This window comes from Dryas octopetala, chromosome 3, assembly GCF_963921425.1.
Source record: "Dryas octopetala chromosome 3, drDryOcto1.1, whole genome shotgun sequence".
NCBI classification, from domain to species: domain Eukaryota; kingdom Viridiplantae; phylum Streptophyta; class Magnoliopsida; order Rosales; family Rosaceae; genus Dryas; species Dryas octopetala.
In genome coordinates, this window is record NC_141368.1 from 11,966,653 (window position 1) to 11,985,310 (window position 18,658).

Sequence of the window (18,658 nt, forward strand, 5' to 3'; positions counted from 1 at the left end):
GACTTGCTGAAACGCACGCACATGCAAGGTGCCAAACCGGTCCTAACGCCATTGCCTACTAGTTCTTCTACAATTTCTGTTGCCCATGGCACTCTTCTTCTTGACCCCACTCAGTATCGTGCCACTGTTGGGAGTCTGCAGTATCTCTCTCTTACTCGGCCCGATATCTCCTACGCCGTCAACAAGATGTCCCAATTTATGCACCGCCCTACTACGGACCATTGGGCTCTTGTGAAACGCATCTTGCGTTATCTCAGTGGTACCATGTCCAAAGGCCTTCTCCTTCACCGCAGTTCACCCATGTCTCTTCATAGTTTTTCGGACACTCTTCATGCATTTTCAGACGCCGACTGGGCTGGTAACAGAGACAATTACTCTTCCACTGGTGCTTATCTTGTGTATTTGGGTAAAAATCTGATTTCCTGGAGTTCTAAAAAGCAATCCACTGTTGCTCGATCATCTACCGAAGCCGAGTATCGCTCTGTGGCGGCTACTTCTGCTGAACTCCGTTGGGTGTGCTCTCTTCTGTCTGAACTTGGTATTCCCGTTTCTGCTATGCCTGTAATATATTGTGATAACGTGGGTGCCACACAACTCAGCTCCAACCCTGTTTTTCACTCTCGCATGAAGCATGTGGCTGTTGATTACCACTTCATCCGGGATCAGGTACAATCTGGCATGCTACGGGTAGCCCATGTCTCCTCTGTGGATCAACTTGCTGATCTTCTGACCAAACCTTTATCTACAGCTCGCTTTCAATTGCTCTGCTCCAAGATTGGCCTCTTTGATCGCGGCTCATCTTGAGGGGGCATGTAAGAGATGTATCTTGTGTAACTGCTGTTTTCAAATGTTTTCAAACTTGAATTATTGTTTCAGCTGATTGGTCTTCTAGGATTCCTTAAGAATAGGTCTTCCAGTTTTATAGATAATTAAGTCTTTTACTTGTATATATCTAGCGGCTGCTGTGAATAAAGTTTTAAGATTTTCCAATCACCTTTTTTGGTTAATCTCTATACCCTTCTAATTGGGTCAATAGACCCCCAATCTCTCTGCTCTTTGTTCTGGACAAGGATGGCTTACCTTGTCCTCCGAGGATGGTGCAGGTTGGAGCTGTTGATTAGTTTCTTGTTGCAGGCAGTTCTTTCTGTTTTTAAGCTTAGTTTTTCTTCTTCGTTTTCTTTGCTTTGGTTTTCTGTTGTTGGGGTTCAGAGCTGGGTGCCATCTCCTCTGAACATTCCCTTTTGGTTGTATGCTTGTTCTGTTTTGTTTCTTCAATGAAGTATTTTGACCAAAATAAAAACTGAGCATACTATTTGCATTGATGGCTTCAACTTCCAATTTGTAATGATTTATACTTAGCTACTAGCTAGACTCTTTTGTTTCCAGATACAGGTATTGACTACTTCTGGATTGTATTGGAAAATTTTGAATCAATTTCTCAATAGTTTGCCTAATGATTTCTTGCTATTTTGACTTGCTAGCAACTAGACAAGGAATTAGTTAATTGGGAATAAGGCTCTGATACTATATGTCTAGACAATCATTAGACTTCCAAAGCTACCTTAAGCTATTAGCTAGGGAAGAGGCCAATATCAAGCGAGCTAACACTCTATATAGTGGGTTATATGAGTTTGCACAATATTCCTTAGAAGGGAATTATTCAGATAGCCGGAGACACATGTTTTTTCAAAAACTGATATCAATCTAGTGATGTCTATCAGGATTTTTGTAGTAGTGTTACAGAAAACAGACTCTCTCTATATATGTATTATGAATTTGTTATATAAATAATGGAAGATTAGTTGAGGTAAATAGAAGGACAATTTGATTTGAGAATCAAATAAGTGGGAAATCAAGCAAATTATCTTCAGCAATTATATAGACCGTAAATATGGTAAACAGCAGGCGTGGCATCTTTCTAGAATGGAGGTAGTGCTCATCTTTTAACTTGTGATCAACTTGGCCCCATATAAAGGATGGACGACTTGACTTCAAGTAAAATTTAACTTATTAGCAAAACTTGTCCAAACACAAGCTAGGCAGAGGACAAACAAATTAAAACTATACTAATTAAGACATCACCAGATAAATGGATAATTAGAAGAAACTTGTGGAAGAGGTAAAGCCAACCAGCAACACCAGGTCATCAAATTATTTACACTAGTGAAACTGAGCTACTCAGATTATTTTGATGAGAACCACATATGCATTTTACTGTGGTTTCCTATTAACTTCATAAATTTTCCCCACAACCAAATAATAAATTGAGAAATTTAGATCAGAACAAGTGGGACGAATGGTCCAAAACTCCAAATTAAGAGAATTGTATTCTGTGGTCACTGACTGATTGTTTCCTTTTGCTTTTGTCCACAAAGGGTAGGCCTATCTGTAAGTTGTTCCCTTTAACTTTTTGACTCATGGGTCGTCCACTAATATTTGTCTCTGCAATTTCATATCAGTTTCATTATCATCAATACCAAAGAAGTAGCTGATGCTCTCAAGTTCACACATCAAAAATCAAATTAGTCGTCCTTGTTTTTGCTTGCTCTCTTCAGAACTACCTTCTCTCTCAACTGTTCTCAATTCCATTTGCAAGTTAACAAGAAATCAATCATGGCTTTGGAGGTTGTGGGTGGAGCTTTTCTCTCTGCTTTATTTCAAAAGATGGCGTCTAGGGAGGTCCTGGACTTCCTCAGGGGAAAGAAACGGACCCAAGGACTACTGGACAAGTTGAAGATGACGTTGTTGTCTGCTGATGCTGTTCTCCAAGATGCAGAGGAGAAGCAACTCACTGACTCAAGAGTCAAGCAGTGGCTCGAGGGGCTTACAGATGCCATCTATCATGCTGAGGACCTGGTGGACAAGATCAAGACTAAAGCTTTAAAGCGCAAGCTCAAAACTGAATCTGGGAGTATCAAATATAAGGTACTAATAAAGCCCATCTCTTCTGCGTTTCATGCTTTTGACACAAAAGTAAACTCCAGGATAGAGGAAATTCTTGACATGCTAGACTCCATTGTAAAGCAGAAAGATACCCTTAATCTGAAATCAGATGATGGACACACAACATCAGAAACAATTCTACCACCTTTTTTGGTTGGAATGCTACCACCTGCAACTACTTCTAATTTGGTAGATTCTGATTTCTATGGAAGAGAAAAAGAGAAGGAGAGCTTCCTCCAGTTATTGCTATCGGCTGATGCGACTGACAATAAGATAAGCGTGCTTCCCATTGTGGGCATGGGTGGTATCGGAAAGACCACCTTTGCTCAGCTCATATACAACCATGTTAAAGAGACAAAACATTTTGATCTCCACGCATGGGTTTGTGTTTCACAAAAATTTGATGCTGATAGAATAACACAAACAATTTATGAGTCAATCACTGGTGAAAAAGCCTCTGATATCACGAATTTAGATATGCTTCAATGTAAATTGAAGGAGGCCTTGACGGGGAAGAAGTTTCTTTTCGTTCACGATGACGTATGGAATGAGAATTATGATCATTGGAATCCTTTATGGCGGCTCTTTCAGTCAGGAGCACATGGAAGTAAGATTATTGTCACAACACGCATTCAAGGTGTAGCATCTATGATGGGCTGTACTCCTCAGATTCGTCATTTAACAGAAATAAGTGAGGAAGATTGTTGGTTGCTATTTGCAAAACATGCCTTTGAAAACGCAACCGATAGCGAACGGTCAAATCTTGAAGTAATAGGAAGAAAAATTGCTAGAAAGTGTAAAGGTCTTCCTTTAGCTGCTAAGTCACTTGGAGGTCTCCTACGCTCTAGATTAAATATTGTGGAGGAATGGGAAAAAATATTGAATAGTAACATATGGGAGTTATCTCCTGAGAAGAGTCATATTCTGCCAGCTCTATGGTTGAGCTACCATTATCTGCCTCCATATCTCAAGCGTTGTTTTGTCTATTGTTCAATCTTTCCAAAGAATTATGAATTTGGAAAATCAGAATTGATGTTGTTATGGAAGGCTGAAGATCTCTTACAACCCAAACATAATGAAATGATGGAAGAAGTGGGAGAAAACTACTTCAATGATCTAATCTCAAGGTCATTTTTTCAGCGTGCAAAGCATTTAGAGTCAATGTTCATCATGCATGACCTTATTAATGATTTAGCAAATTTTGTATCTGGAGAATTTTGTGTTAGGTGGGATGATAATGAATCTCCCAACATTGTGAGCAAAACTCGTCATTTTTCATATATGGAAAAATATGGTAGTCATGGCTTTGACAAATTTGAGGCTTTATATGAAGCTAAGTATTTGCGTACTTTCCTCCCATCTCTATCTCTATCTCTAGAATATTGGTTCAATGTTAAGCTCCGAACATTGGAGGCTAAGGTACTACATGATTTGTTTTCAAAGTTACAATATTTAAGAGTGCTCAATTTAGCAAGGTATGATTTGAAGGAGCTGCCTGATTCAATTGACAACTTGAAACATCTAAGGCACTTGGACTTGTCTTACACTTCCATTCAAAAGTTACCTGATAGAGTGTGCAATTTGTATAATTTACAAACATTATTGTTGTCCAATTGTATATATCTTACTCAGTTGCCAACCGACTTGGGAAGACTAATCAAGTTGCGCCATCTAGATATTGGGGGTACTCAATTACAAAAGATGCCACCACGTATGGGAAAATTGAAAGACCTCCGAGATTTAAGTGACTTTGTGCTAGACAAGCATACTGCAGGGCATGACATTTTAGAGTTAAAGGAGCTTCAGTTTTTGCGAGGAACACTTCGTATCTCGGGACTTGGTAATCTGGTTCATGTAAAGGATGCTTTAGAGGTCAACATCATGAGGGACAAGAAGTATCTCAATGAACTAGAATTGAGATGGGAACCAAGTAGTATAACCGATGACTCACACCAAGAAAGAGAGAGAGAAGTTCTTGAGAAGCTCCAACCTCATACAAACCTAAAAAGGCTTTTTATTTATTCATATGGAGGGACAACATTTCCAAGTTGGTATGGGCCGGAGACTCCCAACTTGACGGAGATAGTAATAAGCGGATGTGAGAAATTGAGGTCGCTGCCTGAAGAGATGCACAGCCTTCTCCCATCACTTAAGTCTCTGGAGATATATAATTGTCCAGAATTGGAATCATTTCCGGAAGGGGGATTGCCGTCAAAATTAAAAATACTTGCGATCTATTCTTGCAAGAAATTGATGGCAAACCGGATGCAGTGGGGTCTACCAAGACTCACCTCTCTTACACACTTGAGACTTGGCTTCGATGATTGTGAAGATGATTCATTTCCGGAGGAGGGGCTGCTGCCCACCACTCTCACTTCTCTCTGGATCGATGGTCTTTTGAATGTTAAGAAGATGGACGGCAAGGGGTTTCGACACCTCAACTCTCTTCAAATGTTGTGGATTTGGAGATGGCCTGAGCTCCAGTGCTTGCCAGATGAAGGGCTACCCAATTCTCTTTCTTATCTAAGTATCTCGGGATGTCCTTTGCTTTCAGAACGGTGCGAGAGAGAGAAAGGGGAAGACTGGCCCAAGATTGCTCACATCCCCATCATATGGATCGATGGGAAGCGCATATGATATTGTATGAGAATGTACGTGTTGATGGGTCCCACTCCCACCCAGTTGTGTGAATTGTAATTATGCAATTCCCTCTCAACAGGTAATTTTCTGCAAACTCGATCTGCTTCTTTGTCATCGCATTCTGTAACGTAAACTCTATATTATTTGAACTGTACTCCAAATGTTTGAACTGGACTCCATTTCAGGAGGCCCAAACAATGAGGTCTCACTCTCATCATGCTTCCACGGGAAAACATCTTTAATTTTCTCGCTAGAATATTAAACTTCAATCTGCTTTCCATTTTGCATGTTTCATTTGCCCATCCTCTTCAGAAAGACTGTACGACTGTGCAATTCTTAATTTAGTTTTCATAATCCAATTGCCAATGCGTCTTCTTCGTTATATATTCAGAAGCAAATTGAAGAATGACATCACATTGTAATGCTAATTGGTGATTAACCTTAGGTCCTGATTTATACTTATAAAAGATGGCTAATGCATCCTCTTTGTTCTCTGCTCTTATACATGCAGTACCTCTGTAACAAAATTTTTTCAGAGGCCATCAATTCTGGTACCCCTTTAGGACGCCCTGGAGAGCCACGAGAGGCGCCTTCCTTGGGGGCATCTCTGTGCCTCTTACAGAACTGAAAAACCTAGTTGTGTATATATATACTGGGAGACTTGGAGATCACACTACTAGACTCTTTTGTTTCTAGACACATGAATTGACTACTTTGTGGATTGTATTGGAAAGTTTTAAACTGATTTCCCAACAGTATGCTTATATACTTCTTGCTCTTTTATTTAACATCCTTGTTATTGATATATTTTGTAAGAAATATTTTACATGAAGGAACGAGCTCTTTTGAGTTTGGATACTGAAATGTTTGCTCTAGAGGTTGGTTTCACTTGCGCTCTGGTACACAGCCACACAGGACTTTAATAAGTTTCTAATGTTTCTATTATTTCACTTGCTCTTTTTCACCTTTGCTTCTTTGATCTCGGTGAAATTTTGCTTACTCTTTGCATTTTACCAGCAGCAATATCATTAATCAATATATTCAAGTCCAGTGGTTATTTTTTCTTAAACAAAATATGTTTGAGTAGTTTGTGGTTAAGTTGGCTAATTATGCTATTCTCACTTCATCATTTAAGTATTTTTCTGGGAGTTGAGATCTATATATACACATGTAATGAAACAGAAATATGAAAAATGGTAGTGGAAGATGAAAGGAACAAGAGTGTTGAACTTTTTGTCTGCCCCTGTTGTGGCTTCATGTTAGAGGTGGCGCCATTAGTAATCTCCCGAAAAAAATTCGTTTTTGTTCTTTTATGAAATATTATAAATACATCAACTACGAAACACTTATTTTAATTTTGTAAGGGTACTTTTGTATAAACCTATTAGGTCCATTAGTTTATTGTGATTCAAAATAGGGTACTTAATTGTAATTTACAACATTACAAGATCTAATATGACAACACGATGGCCTGTTCGCACAATAGCTCTACGGTAAGTCTTTTCGTTGGAAGTACATAATTTTTTAGATTTATTACTCTCTAGTCTCTACTACCAAACAATTAAAAATATTAACCATAAATGCAATCAATAACACAATTAAGTTAAAGGATAATTTGAGTGCTTGATTTTTTATATTCATTTTTTATTTGAATCTGAATATTTGTAAGATTGATTAGGTTTTTCTATAATATGTTTAAGTATGTTTTAAGAGATTTATTGGTTGAATGTTTAAAGTTAGTGTTTCTTTATTGAAAAAAAAAAATATATATATATATATAATGTAACTGCAATTATAATTGCATATGCACTTGCCGACTACTTTGCGATAATTTTGTCCTAGATTGTAATAATGCAACGGATTGTCTGCTAAGTAAATAAATTAGTAATTTTGTTTTGAAAGTTTTTTTTTTTGCCCCCTAATTTTGTCTTGAAAGTTAGAGTACTCTAAATTTTTTTATTAAAAATTAAAGTGCTTTCTATAAATGTATTTGAAAGCGTTTTTTAAAAAGACATAGACCTATCACCTATGTGCTTCTTCAAAAAGTACTAAAGAAATCTATTTATAATCCAAAAACACTTTCAACCTATGAAAAATGCATGAACTTTATTTACTCTATTTTATCTTTAAAAAAGAAGAAGATTTTTCAATTTTTAAGGGTAAAATAGTAATTCAATGCTTATGCACACTACATGGACACCAACCGAGCTTTGAGCAATCTCTGGGTTCGAATAGAGAATCGTCTATGCAGCTTTTATTTGGGGTGGTTCTCAGAAGTCCTCTCTCTGTCTCTCAACACTGAAAACCACTGTTTCCAATTCCCTCACTAGTTACTCCAAAACCCCTCTACTCTATTTTCTCTCCCAATTACCTCCAAATTCAAACTCTGCAAAAACCTAGCCTCCCACTTTTCAAGTTTTCACTCACCGTCTTATATTTTTTGCGATTTATATTTTTGTGGTGTAAAGATGGACATAGAGCAAAAGCAAGAGGAGCTCATCGATCACTTCGTGAAGCAAGCCTCGGCTCTCGACGGCTCTGCCCTTTCCTCTCTCGTCACCGAGGCCACCTCCCACCCTTCTCTCTTCGCCTTCTCCGAGATTCTCGCCGTCCCTAATGTTCTCCAGGTTCCTATTCTTTCCTCTTTTGTTTTTTTGTGAATTTTTCTTTTGCTATGTCTCTTTGGCTGCTGTTGCGTCTGCTTTGGCATAGAGTTCTCAGATATGGGTTTATTTTATCTTTTGTTTTTCTTTTTGAAATTGGTTTTCTTTTTCACTTAGAAAGTAAAAACGAACGGAGAATGTTGAATGTTATGTTGGGAGAGGATATAATCACTGCAAAATTCTGGGTTTCCCATTAAATGATTGCTCCCGTTTTGGTTGAGAGAAGGGTTTTGTTCTTTTAGGAGTTGGGTCTTTGATAATGAACAAAAGCTGTCTAAATCAATTTGTTTGAAGCCAAAAGAAGCATAAATTGTTTCTTGTTATTGCGTTTTCTTACTATGAATTCATTATATTCATTAGTTGTTTGACTGTGGAATATGTGCAGCTTGATGGAACTGAAAATTCTATGTACCTGGACGTGCTTCGTTTGTTTGCACATGGCACATGGAGTGATTACAAGAGTAAGTATCCAAAATGTGCTTCGTTTATTTGCCCATGGCACCAAAACAATTAGTGTTTCTTTTCCACTTTCATGTCTATTGGTTTAGGGTTTGTGTCTGAAACGTAGTTGATTTATAGGTGATGCCGGTCATCTTCTGCAATTGGTCCCTGATCAGGTCCTAAAGCTAAAGCAGCTTACTGTGCTTACACTGGCTGAGACAAACAAGGCATGATTTCTCAAGTGCATAATCCTCTTTTCTTTTTCCCAAAGTGCATGTTTTGGTTGTGATTACATGGAAGTTGTCACTTTTGGTACTTGATTTTGTACATGCTTAAAATAAAGTCATCATAGAAAAAAGAAAGGCATGTTCACGTTTTACCTACTTTAGCTAAGTTCTACCAGCAGGAATTCCATTGTTTTAGACTTAGTTACACTGGGAGCAAACGAACTGCAGTTTACTGCTTGAAATGAAATGAATTCTGTTTGTAATAAATTACAATGCCTGTTAAAGTACTGGAAACTCTGAAAATTTATTTTCATATAATTTTAGGAGTTAATATTAGTGGATACCTTATCCACTGTATTGTAAATTTTGTTTCTTCTTAATAAAAGTTGTTTCCTATCAAAAAAAGATTATATGAAAAGTTATTTGGAAATTTGGAATGTCAGAAGTTTATTAGGTCCAAACCCTGAAAAATAGTGCTTTTACATGTCTTAGTCATCTGATGCCTGGCTCTAGATCAGATCATGAGATTGTTTTTCCAAAGGCCTTTTGATGGAGAAAGTCTATAACTTTGTAAGTATGTAAAGTAACATTACATTGGATACTAAAATTTATCCCATTCTTCTTAGAATTATAATATCCTGACGCATCTCTTCCTTACAATTATATCTGATGCACCATGCATGTTTTTATTTTTTCCCCATTCAGCTACTCTTTGGGGGTTTTCTTCTAGGTCACTATTCAGTAGAAATCATGCTTTTGTATGTTCAGGTGTCTCATAATGCCTTTCTAAAAAATCTTGAAAGTTTTTCCAGGTACTGCCATATGATCAACTAATGCAGGAGTTAGACGTTGTAAATGTACGTGAACTCGAGGATTTTCTCATTAATGAGTGCATGTATGCGGTAATTATATTCATCCTTCTACATCAATTTTTTTCCCAATATATTAAAACATGCATTTTCTACTGGACACCGTATAGAATGCTGTTGAATGAGGAATCATAAAATTATTGGATTATTATTCAAATACATTACAAGTACAAGAAACCTTTCCATTAGTTTAACAGGGTACAGTATACTACTTTGGACTCTCCTCTCTGTCTGCCAATTTGGTTTGGTGTGTGCATGAGCAGTGAGCCTGCACAATGATGATTTTATTGTTTCTACAACAATTAAAATAATCTGTCTACTTGCTCGTGCAACAATATTCTTTTGAATATTGAACAAGTGTCTGAAAGTTGGTAATATTAGTTTTGGTCTATGAAGCACGGATATTCCAAATATTGCAGGTGTGGAGTATCCATTACGGATATGGCCCTGATTCCCCCTGATACACTCCGACACTTATCGGATACAGATTTGGAGTATTCGGTTGACATTTTTGTAAGTTTGATTTTGGATTTAGCGCAATATGCGTTGGTTATGTGCGCATCAGAATACAAGGGGTGTTTTCTTTTTCAATTTGCCTTTTTTCTTTTAAATTTAAAATGGGGTTGTCAGAGGGTATTTTTAATAAGTTTTGATTTATTTTTATTTTTTAACCTGATGGTCTGAGTAGTATTTAAAATCTTAAGCGTTAATATGAAATAAACAGCAGTTTCTTTTCTGATTATTCGCATGACAGAAGTACTAAGGTTGGTTTTTTAGCTATTTGTAAAGAACTAATGAGTAATCACATATGAATGATGGAATGAAATCAATGGATATGATTATTCTTATTATTATTTTCTTCTGTGTTCTATTGTTATCTTTTAATTACTATCGTTTTGCACAAAATAAATAATGAATAAAATTCTTGCTTTCTTGGTTTTGCAGATAACTTTTTAAACATATATAATAGAGTATATGCTATTTTATTATCCTATCCTTGTTGTGGTATCATATCTCATATTCGTACCTGTGAAGCATGTTACAGTGGTTCCTCTTCTATCTCTATCTCTCTTTCTCCCTGCCCCCTCTCTCTGCGCGCTTACATGCTGAATACGGTCCTTCCCTTTCTAGTAATAATATGTAATTAATATATGTATGTGAGGGATGGGGCTGATAGGCTATTTTTTTTTTTTTTTTTGGGGGGGGGGGGGGGGGGGGGCGGTCTGGTTGGATAGTTTAACGGATTTAACTGAAAAATTGGAGCGAAACATGAAGGAGAAGTGTGCTGATTATTACTTGGATTGTTTTCTTTTAGGGCATAGTAAGAGGAAAGCTGGACCAATTGCGAAAATGCTTTGAGGTTTGAGCTTTTTATTACTTTAGATCTTTGGATTTCTTTCTCCTTGTTTTGTTTCCTACTTTCTTTCTTCTTTTTGGTTTTGTTCAATTCTCTGTAAGGAGTATCTAATCTGTTATTTCCTGTGAAGTGCAGGTCCAATTTGCTGCAGGGAGAGATCCGAGACCTGGACAACTTGGGAGTATGATACAAACACTGTCCAACTGGTAACATCTCTATTTCAATGGAATTGGTGTAGTTTCTCTGCCCCTCTTGGGTTGTATGTCCAATATGCATTTCTAGAACATCTTCTTATCCAGGAAGTGATTCTCCAACACATGAAATTATGTTCTTCTGAAGCCATTAATGTCCGATCTTGATTGCTTGATAATTTCATGACCAATGAGGTGTACAATCTCATGCTATGGTCCGTGGAGTTTATCTTACAAATTTGCTAATAATGCTTTGTATGACCATTTGTCACTAAATACTCTTTGTTTATACCAACTAGAAAATATAAAAAAATTAAAAAAAATAGTACCATTCTAATGTAGTAATACATTCTTACTTCGGATCTTATTGACAAAAGTAGACTTCCACTATGCTGACTTCTAAATCTAATAGTATTATCTTATTTTTTCTATAAATGGAAACCTAGGTTGGTTACATCAGACAATCTTCTTATCTCAATACAAGAGAAGATAAGGTGGGCTGATACTATGACTGAAGCTGCCAAGGAACACAAAAAAGAAATTGAAGATAAGGTGGAAGAAGTAAAGAAGTCATTCTCCCTCAAGGTCAGTTTAATCCAGTTTTATTTTTTGAATTGTTTCTGCAAGTAATCCTTTCCTAGTAAAGTGGATGAGTTGCATTTGATGATTTGGACATTCGATCACCAAAAATAAGATAGTGCTTTTGTGATGAGTTATTCTGAAGCTAAATGGGGGACATCAGAGTAGAGGAAACAATTAAAAGAAGGAAAAATAGAGAGAGGGCAGGGAGGGTGGGGCTTAGAAGTTGGCTTTGTATCTTGTACTGAATACATGCTTTAAATGCTTTGTTGTTTACAATGCATTTACTACAATAACACGGGTTAACTATCAGAACTGCTCCGTATCCTAAATGTTGTTATGTCTTGCAAAAATGCAATTTGCAGCATGCTCACTCATTTGTGCATGCATGTGTCTGTCTGTGTGCATGGGAAGGGAGGGGGAAGGGAGGTTAAAAAAAAAAAAAACCCAACCTGTTCACTTGGAGCAGTTTCTGGTGAAAGGTTCATAAAGGTCTGTATTAACTTGGTACCGGAAATGCAATTTGTCTATTCATAATTAGATGTGCAGTTTGCAGCTGTATATTTCATTCACAGATGTGAGAGATCAGCTGGATGTTTATTTTTGTTATTCCGACCTGTTTATTTGAATCTACAGTGTTAATCACTAGATGAATGAGTGGTTTATCCTTTGCCACTCCACACACAAAACACCTCCCATAGAGTTGATTAGAGAATGTTTTGTTTCATTTTGGCATATGTTGGTCGATGTGTCTTACTTACGTTGTGGCAGAAGTTCCACACTGTAAGCAGGCCGACATTGACTTCCGGGGGCACGAGGAGATCTACTCCGAACCTGGTGGAGTGATGGACTATGAGGAAGACCGAAGTCGACCGAAGAGGTAATGCAGTTAGACTCCCCACTCACTTAGCTCTGTTTTTGTATTGACAACTGTGTGGCTATTATTTTTTTAAATCTCTCTCTTGTCTCTCCCTCTCTCTAAATTGATATCTAAATTCATCCCTTGCCACCATCCTCCATACAGTAAATATTTTAGAGCTTTTTTACTGCCAAAATTAGCATCTGCAATATTTATATCTTTGGTTTGGATCATCAATATGATTTGACTTCATTCAACTGTTTGACCTGGAATTGCAGGAGACGGCACCCAATATATAGATGAGAGTTTTGAGGTGGAAAGGATAGTGCTTAGGCAAGTTCAAGTAGCCTTGATTTTGTTCATGGTTTGGACTTTGGAGCAGTGACGGAACTTGGAAAGGACTAGGGGCCATGGCCCTTGCAAACTTATTATTGAGCATATTTGTTCTCATATTTTCTTTTCTATTTTCTTAATTTTGTGAACATTACAGTTAAATCAAATGTGACCTAACTCAAATCTCACAACATCATTTGGATTATTCTTTGTTGTTGGTAATATAGTTTTTTCTTTTTGGCATTTAATTGACCATATTGCCTTTTTTCTTTTTCTTTTTTATTTATAAAAGACTGGGTTATTTGAACCCAATTTGTATCTAATTCTTAGCCGAACTTTTTGAATGTAATTTTTTCCCCACATTTATATTTGATAAAATAAGTGGACCAAATTTTTTTTCTTACACAGATTTGAACGTACCCTCATCCTATGTCGTTTGAGTTAAGGTTCAAGTAATAATTTTGTTAAATTCCAAATGTGGAAATCAAAAATACAAAACAGGCCATTGCAAATATTATTTAATTGTCAATTTCCTTTTTTAAAATTTTTTAATTTAGGGATATGGAGCGATGTTCTGTTGAATTTGCTGGTCATTCTCTCCAGCTTCCTTTAAAGTTGTAGAAATTTTTGGTACGACATGAATACATGATGGATATAAAAAAGGTCAAACAGAGAATGAAAGTTTGAATTTAATTTAATATATTCGTCAGAATTGAATTTCGCAAAAAATTAATTATTATATATTAATAGAATTTTTCTTTCATTGGTAAGGAGTAAGGACTCAGCAAAATGCTATTTGCCTTTTCTTTCTTATTATTTTTTCTTACTAATTTTGAATTCATAAAGACACTGTTGACCCAAAAAAAAAAAATAATAATTCGCTTTTTCTCGTCAAATATGTCCATATGCTGTTCAATGCAGTGGAACGTTTTTCTATTGTTCTATGCAACATGTGGAAGACATGGTATGCTTGCTTGTGTTTCATTTCATTTCTATAATATGCATTATGCTTGCTTTTGGTTCCATTGGGATGATAAATAACATCAAGTATGTTATGAAAACAAATTGCTTAATCTTACTACCGACAAATTATTTACTCTTTCCCAATAACTATTTTCCTTGTTATTAAAGCTCTAATAGATGAGTTATTATCAACAGGAGAGTTAGAAAAAAAAATCGTTCTATCTCAACATAGAGATTATATATACACTGTTCTATATCAAGATAGAGATTATATATACACTTGTTACATAAAAGTTATATATAAGAGATAAAAAAGTTTTCTACCACGTGCATACACTCATTATCTTTATTTTTTTTATCACATTATTTATCACGCAATGAAAAAAATAGAGACAATAGATAAATGACCGCTTCTCTCTTGCAAAAGCCATAATACATAATAGTTGCTGATAAAAGATATTTCAAGAGAGAGCTTTGTGGATAAAAAAAAATAGTGCACCTTTTTTTTTTTTTTTGTTGATGTGAAAGAAGACTTGGATAAACCAAAAAAAAAAAATTTACTCCCGAATATTAGTCAGTATAGGTCATATTATTTTGGATTTATAAGCAAAGAAATGCTTGATACTGTTACGATGTGGCGTATCTTTAGAGAGACAAAATCGATTTTCAAGGCCTTGGCAGACCTCAGTGTCTTTTATTTGGTTAGAAAAAATTAAGGAAATGCTTAGTAACAAAATGAGATCAAGATAATGAAGTTAATCTTCGCTTAAGAATATTCTGATTTTTTAATTTAGAGTGGGAAGACGAGTTGAATTATGATGGCGAGTGCATGAGATAAAAAGGCTTTACCATTATTAGAAGGAGTTGAATTATGTTAAATTGCTTCATATAAAATAAAAAAATAAAAAATCTGAAGGAGTTTATAAACGTAATCAAAGATTGACAATTTTGTTTGCCGGAAATTTCTTCTATCATAACTTCATAAGTTCATAACTCAACTAGAAAACAGAAAGAAAATATGAGCATTCAGATGGACACAAGACCATCACATGTACAATTCGTCAACCAATAGTTGGTTGCCAAGTGTGAATGACCCCGTTTGGAACACATGAAACTCTTCATGAGCCGCTTCATCCAACTCGGCTTTAGCCGCTGACTCGACTCCACTCCTCCTCCGCTTAAGCTTCGGCGAGCCGCCATCCGACGACCCGGATGACGAAGACGACGGCTCCGGTGAGCCACGCTTGGGACCCACACGACGAGCCTCCTCCAAATCATGAGAGCCAATGAGGTGAGGAAAGTTGAGCTTAGCCTTGGAGCCACGCATTTTGAAAGCGGCTCGGTCGTAAGCCAAGCCGGCATCCTCAGCCGTCTCGTAGGTTCCGAGCCACACTCTCGTCCCGTTCTTTTTAGGGTCTCTTATTTCCGCCGCGTACTTCCCCCACGGCCGCCGCCTCACGCCCCTAAAATGCCTCTCACTCACCCGCTCCTTCAGCTGCGAGTGAACTTCACGCGCCGCCGCCGTCGCCACCTCTTCGAATTGGGTATTGAATGCTTGAGGCTGAGGCTCTAATATCATCTCCAAATCATAGTTCAAGGTTCCCACTGTATCACCCCAGCCCTCTACCTCAAAGTGACTGCTGGAGGTTGAAGTTGGAGAATCGGCCAAAAACGGTTGCTGGGTATCAAAATCATCATCTAGAAGATGTTGGCGGATTGATTCCAAGAGAGCCCAGTTGGAATTTGAGATGGTTTCTGTGGACATTTCTGAATATTAGTTGATGGGTTTTGAATGTAGTGACTGAATCTGTGATCTGTAAATCTGATCAATGGCTTTTGAAGCTGTTTTGATTGTACTTGGGAGCCTTATCAGGCTTTCTATATATACTACTACATGGTGATGTGGGGGAGGCTTATTCGACTTTTTGCTTGTGAAGCGTGTTATTATAATATTGATCATGGGGGCTACTTCCATGAAACTTCACTATGCTTTGGCAGCTTTGCAGCGGAGGTTTTATCCATCACATGTTTTATATGCTTCAAATAACGTTTTTTTTTTTTAACCAAAAAAAAAAAAATAACGTTTTTTCCCCCCTTTTTTTATTTGTTTGTTAATTTGTCTTTTTTTTTTTTTTGTCCAAATGTTTATTAATTTGTCAGATGCTTGGATTCGTTTATTAATAAAGAAATAACAAAAATATTTTAATTTCCATCCTTCCAAAACGTTTCTTAATAATTGGATATTTAGATGCCCATATTGCATTGGTCCTTCTAAGAGTTTAACCTGATTTTCAGTTCAGTCTATATAATTCAAAGAGTTGCAAGCGTACCCATATAGAATTATAGATTAGTTTAGTTTGAGATGAAGGGGAAAAATTCAACTCCATTTGTTTAACTTTTTGACTAACATGCTGATGCAAAATTGTAAAATAAACATAAAAGCTATTAAGGGACTTACGTAAAAATCATGACATATTAATTATAGAGGTTAAAAATATAATATCGAGTCGAACTATAATGTCTGCATTACTTAAAAAATTAACAGAGCTAATTTATTCAAATTACAATATTTTCATTTTTTTTTTTAATAAAAGATAAATTCGGAGAAAGAAATCATTATAGGGAGAATGGGCGATTATGGTTTTTCTATAAATTTATTTGCTTTCTTCCCTATTGTTTTAGCTTCTTTTGTTGAATTTCTTTTGAAGAACAACTGCGGTTTTTTCATCCTAAGACTTTTGACTTTTTTCTCTTTAACAGAAAACCCTTATTTTATTTTTGGCGTTTGTTGATAGCCTCCACTCCAAAAGGTATTTAATTCGCTTTAAAACAAAGGTATCAACCACTTGCATGCCTATATTCATCTCATCTGTCTCTTTCATAGTGAAGAATATTTGAGGTGTAGGTGATTGTCTAATAATAGTATTATATATAGTGGTGGCTGCCTCACCCAAATAATGTTTTATTTGCCTTATTTAGTGCATTTCAAATGGTGGCTGCTAAGAAATATATGATCACGACATCACAACTTGTTTGTGCTTTCACGACCGGAGCATGTACGTTATATTGATAGTGCATGCCTTGTCACCTTCTCCTCCATTAATTAGAGCTACTCCAACACTTATGCTCTTTATATTTTAATTACGTGTTAATTAACAAGCTCATTAATTAGATTAATATTAAATCATGTGTTAGCATATATGTTAATATCTTATTTGTACAAAATAACTATACTCCAGAATAATTTTAAATTTAAATAAATAAAACATTATGTACTATATCATTGTGAATCAAATTTTGTATCATCTCTCAACTTTGGACCAATACTCTTCAATTTAACCACTTAACTAGGTTCAAGTTTAAAGATTTTATCTTAAAAAGTCTCCATATATACAAGCATAAGAATATTTCACTTAATATTAAAAGATAATTAGGCTTAGATCCTTTAGAAAAACAGTTTTTAGATGGAGACCGGGAGTGTTTTAAAATTTATAAAAAAATTCTTTTAATTCATAATAATTTATAAGAACATCCTTTTAATTCATAATAAAGTCATTTTTAATTTATAAGAAAATCATTTTAATTCATAATAAAGTCCTTCCCCGATTTGAAGGGTATTTCCCCCATTCGAAGGGTATTTCCCCTCCTAGGGTGTAGAATGAACTTTGTAGAGGCTGCATGTTAGGTTTTAACTCCGACATTTTGGGCTCAAAATCTTGAAGTTAAAACTTAACATAAAGCCGTCAAAAAAGAAAAATAAAAAGACTTAATTAAAAACTCTAAATCACTACTAGTTTTAGTCTAAAAAAGACTCATAAAATAGACTGGACTCTAAGTCTTCCTATATTTAATGACACTTAGTCACTTATAAAAATGCATCACTTTATATACCTAAGGATATTATAGTGGATCCACACCATTCATAACATTAGCTACTTAGTTGATTAAAAATGTAATCATTACTTAAAAAGTTTTCTTTGGCTCAAAAAATCATTACAAGAATAACCCCATTACAAAAGTATTCTCTCATACACTTTTCTTTGGTAAATAGTATTCTCTCACATATTGCGGCAGGGTCACTAATTCTTCATTAATTTTAAGGGGAAAAGGAGCAGTACATTTCCTTTGAACTGAATCCATGCACTTTTCACATTGATTACAAAATTTACAAGTAATAATGTAATATAATTAATCAGGATAATGTAAATTCAAAATGCTGCTGTATGTTAAATTATCACATTAATTGTTGTGGACAAGTACTGGGTACATGTGCCAAGTTGTTAATCAGTGAGGCTCGAGTGCTCGACAAGTCTATCTCTAATCTGTCCTGCCTTCCTCTCAAGTTCCAAAGTATGGGCCTTGCGTGTTGATCAGAGGCAGAGCATCTTAATTTGTATGGAAACGTGACATATATATGACAAATTGCTATTGCCTGCCATTTGCCGATACCATATATGCATACATGTTTGCTTCATAATTAATTATTGGAATTAGCCTTGTGGAATTCACGTATGGTGTTTTTATTTTTTAATTCTTGACATTTTTTTAACATTAATTACTGGTTTTTCTTCTACTTTAAGTTCACTTTTTGTG

General features: G+C 35.9%; 2 protein-coding genes and 1 pseudogene across 6 annotated transcripts; 2 read left to right on the top strand and 1 right to left on the bottom strand.

Annotated features, from left to right (window-relative positions):
* Positions 1-2,450: 2,450 nt before the first annotated feature.
* LOC147290930 (putative disease resistance protein At3g14460) lies at positions 2,451-6,441 on the top strand. Its single transcript, XM_086237841.1, has 2 exons — positions 2,451-5,662; positions 6,095-6,441. The coding sequence occupies exon 1, from the start codon at positions 2,614-2,616 to the stop codon at positions 5,578-5,580; it is 2,967 nt and encodes a 988-aa protein (XP_086093967.1). The 5' UTR covers positions 2,451-2,613; the 3' UTR covers positions 5,581-5,662; positions 6,095-6,441.
* A 1,353-nt stretch (positions 6,442-7,794) lies between these two features.
* FUS5 (Proteasome component (PCI) domain protein) lies at positions 7,795-13,451 on the top strand. Of its 5 annotated transcripts, none has more exons than XM_086235357.1 (10): positions 7,795-8,210; positions 8,632-8,707; positions 8,826-8,914; positions 9,727-9,809; positions 10,203-10,296; positions 11,099-11,143; positions 11,276-11,346; positions 11,778-11,916; positions 12,682-12,790; positions 13,048-13,451. In XM_086235357.1, the coding sequence occupies exons 1-9, from the start codon at positions 8,052-8,054 to the stop codon at positions 12,754-12,756; spliced, it is 831 nt and encodes a 276-aa protein (XP_086091483.1). In that variant the 5' UTR covers positions 7,795-8,051; the 3' UTR covers positions 12,757-12,790; positions 13,048-13,451. The 5 variants fall into 5 exon arrangements, with proteins under 5 accessions (XP_086091483.1, XP_086091484.1, XP_086091482.1 ...); XM_086235358.1 differs by having other exon boundaries at positions 12,685-12,790; XM_086235356.1 differs by having other exon boundaries at positions 7,796-8,210; positions 12,702-12,790.
* A 1,576-nt stretch (positions 13,452-15,027) lies between these two features.
* Positions 15,028-15,924, bottom strand: LOC147290932 (ethylene-responsive transcription factor 1-like; annotated as a pseudogene).
* Between the last annotated feature and the right edge of the window lie 2,734 nt (positions 15,925-18,658).

Coding starts and splice junctions, on each gene's coding strand:
- LOC147290930 (XM_086237841.1), top strand. CDS start 2,614: ATGGCTTTGGAGGTTGTGGGTGGAGCTTTTCTCTCTGCTTTATTTCAA.
- FUS5 (XM_086235356.1), top strand. CDS start 8,052: ATGGACATAGAGCAAAAGCAAGAGGAGCTCATCGATCACTTCGTGAAG. Junction 8,708..8,825: donor CACATGGAGTGATTACAAGA/GTAAGTATCCAA, acceptor GTTGATTTATAG/GTGATGCCGGTCATCTTCTG. Junction 11,144..11,275: donor AATTGCGAAAATGCTTTGAG/GTTTGAGCTTTT, acceptor TGTGAAGTGCAG/GTCCAATTTGCTGCAGGGAG.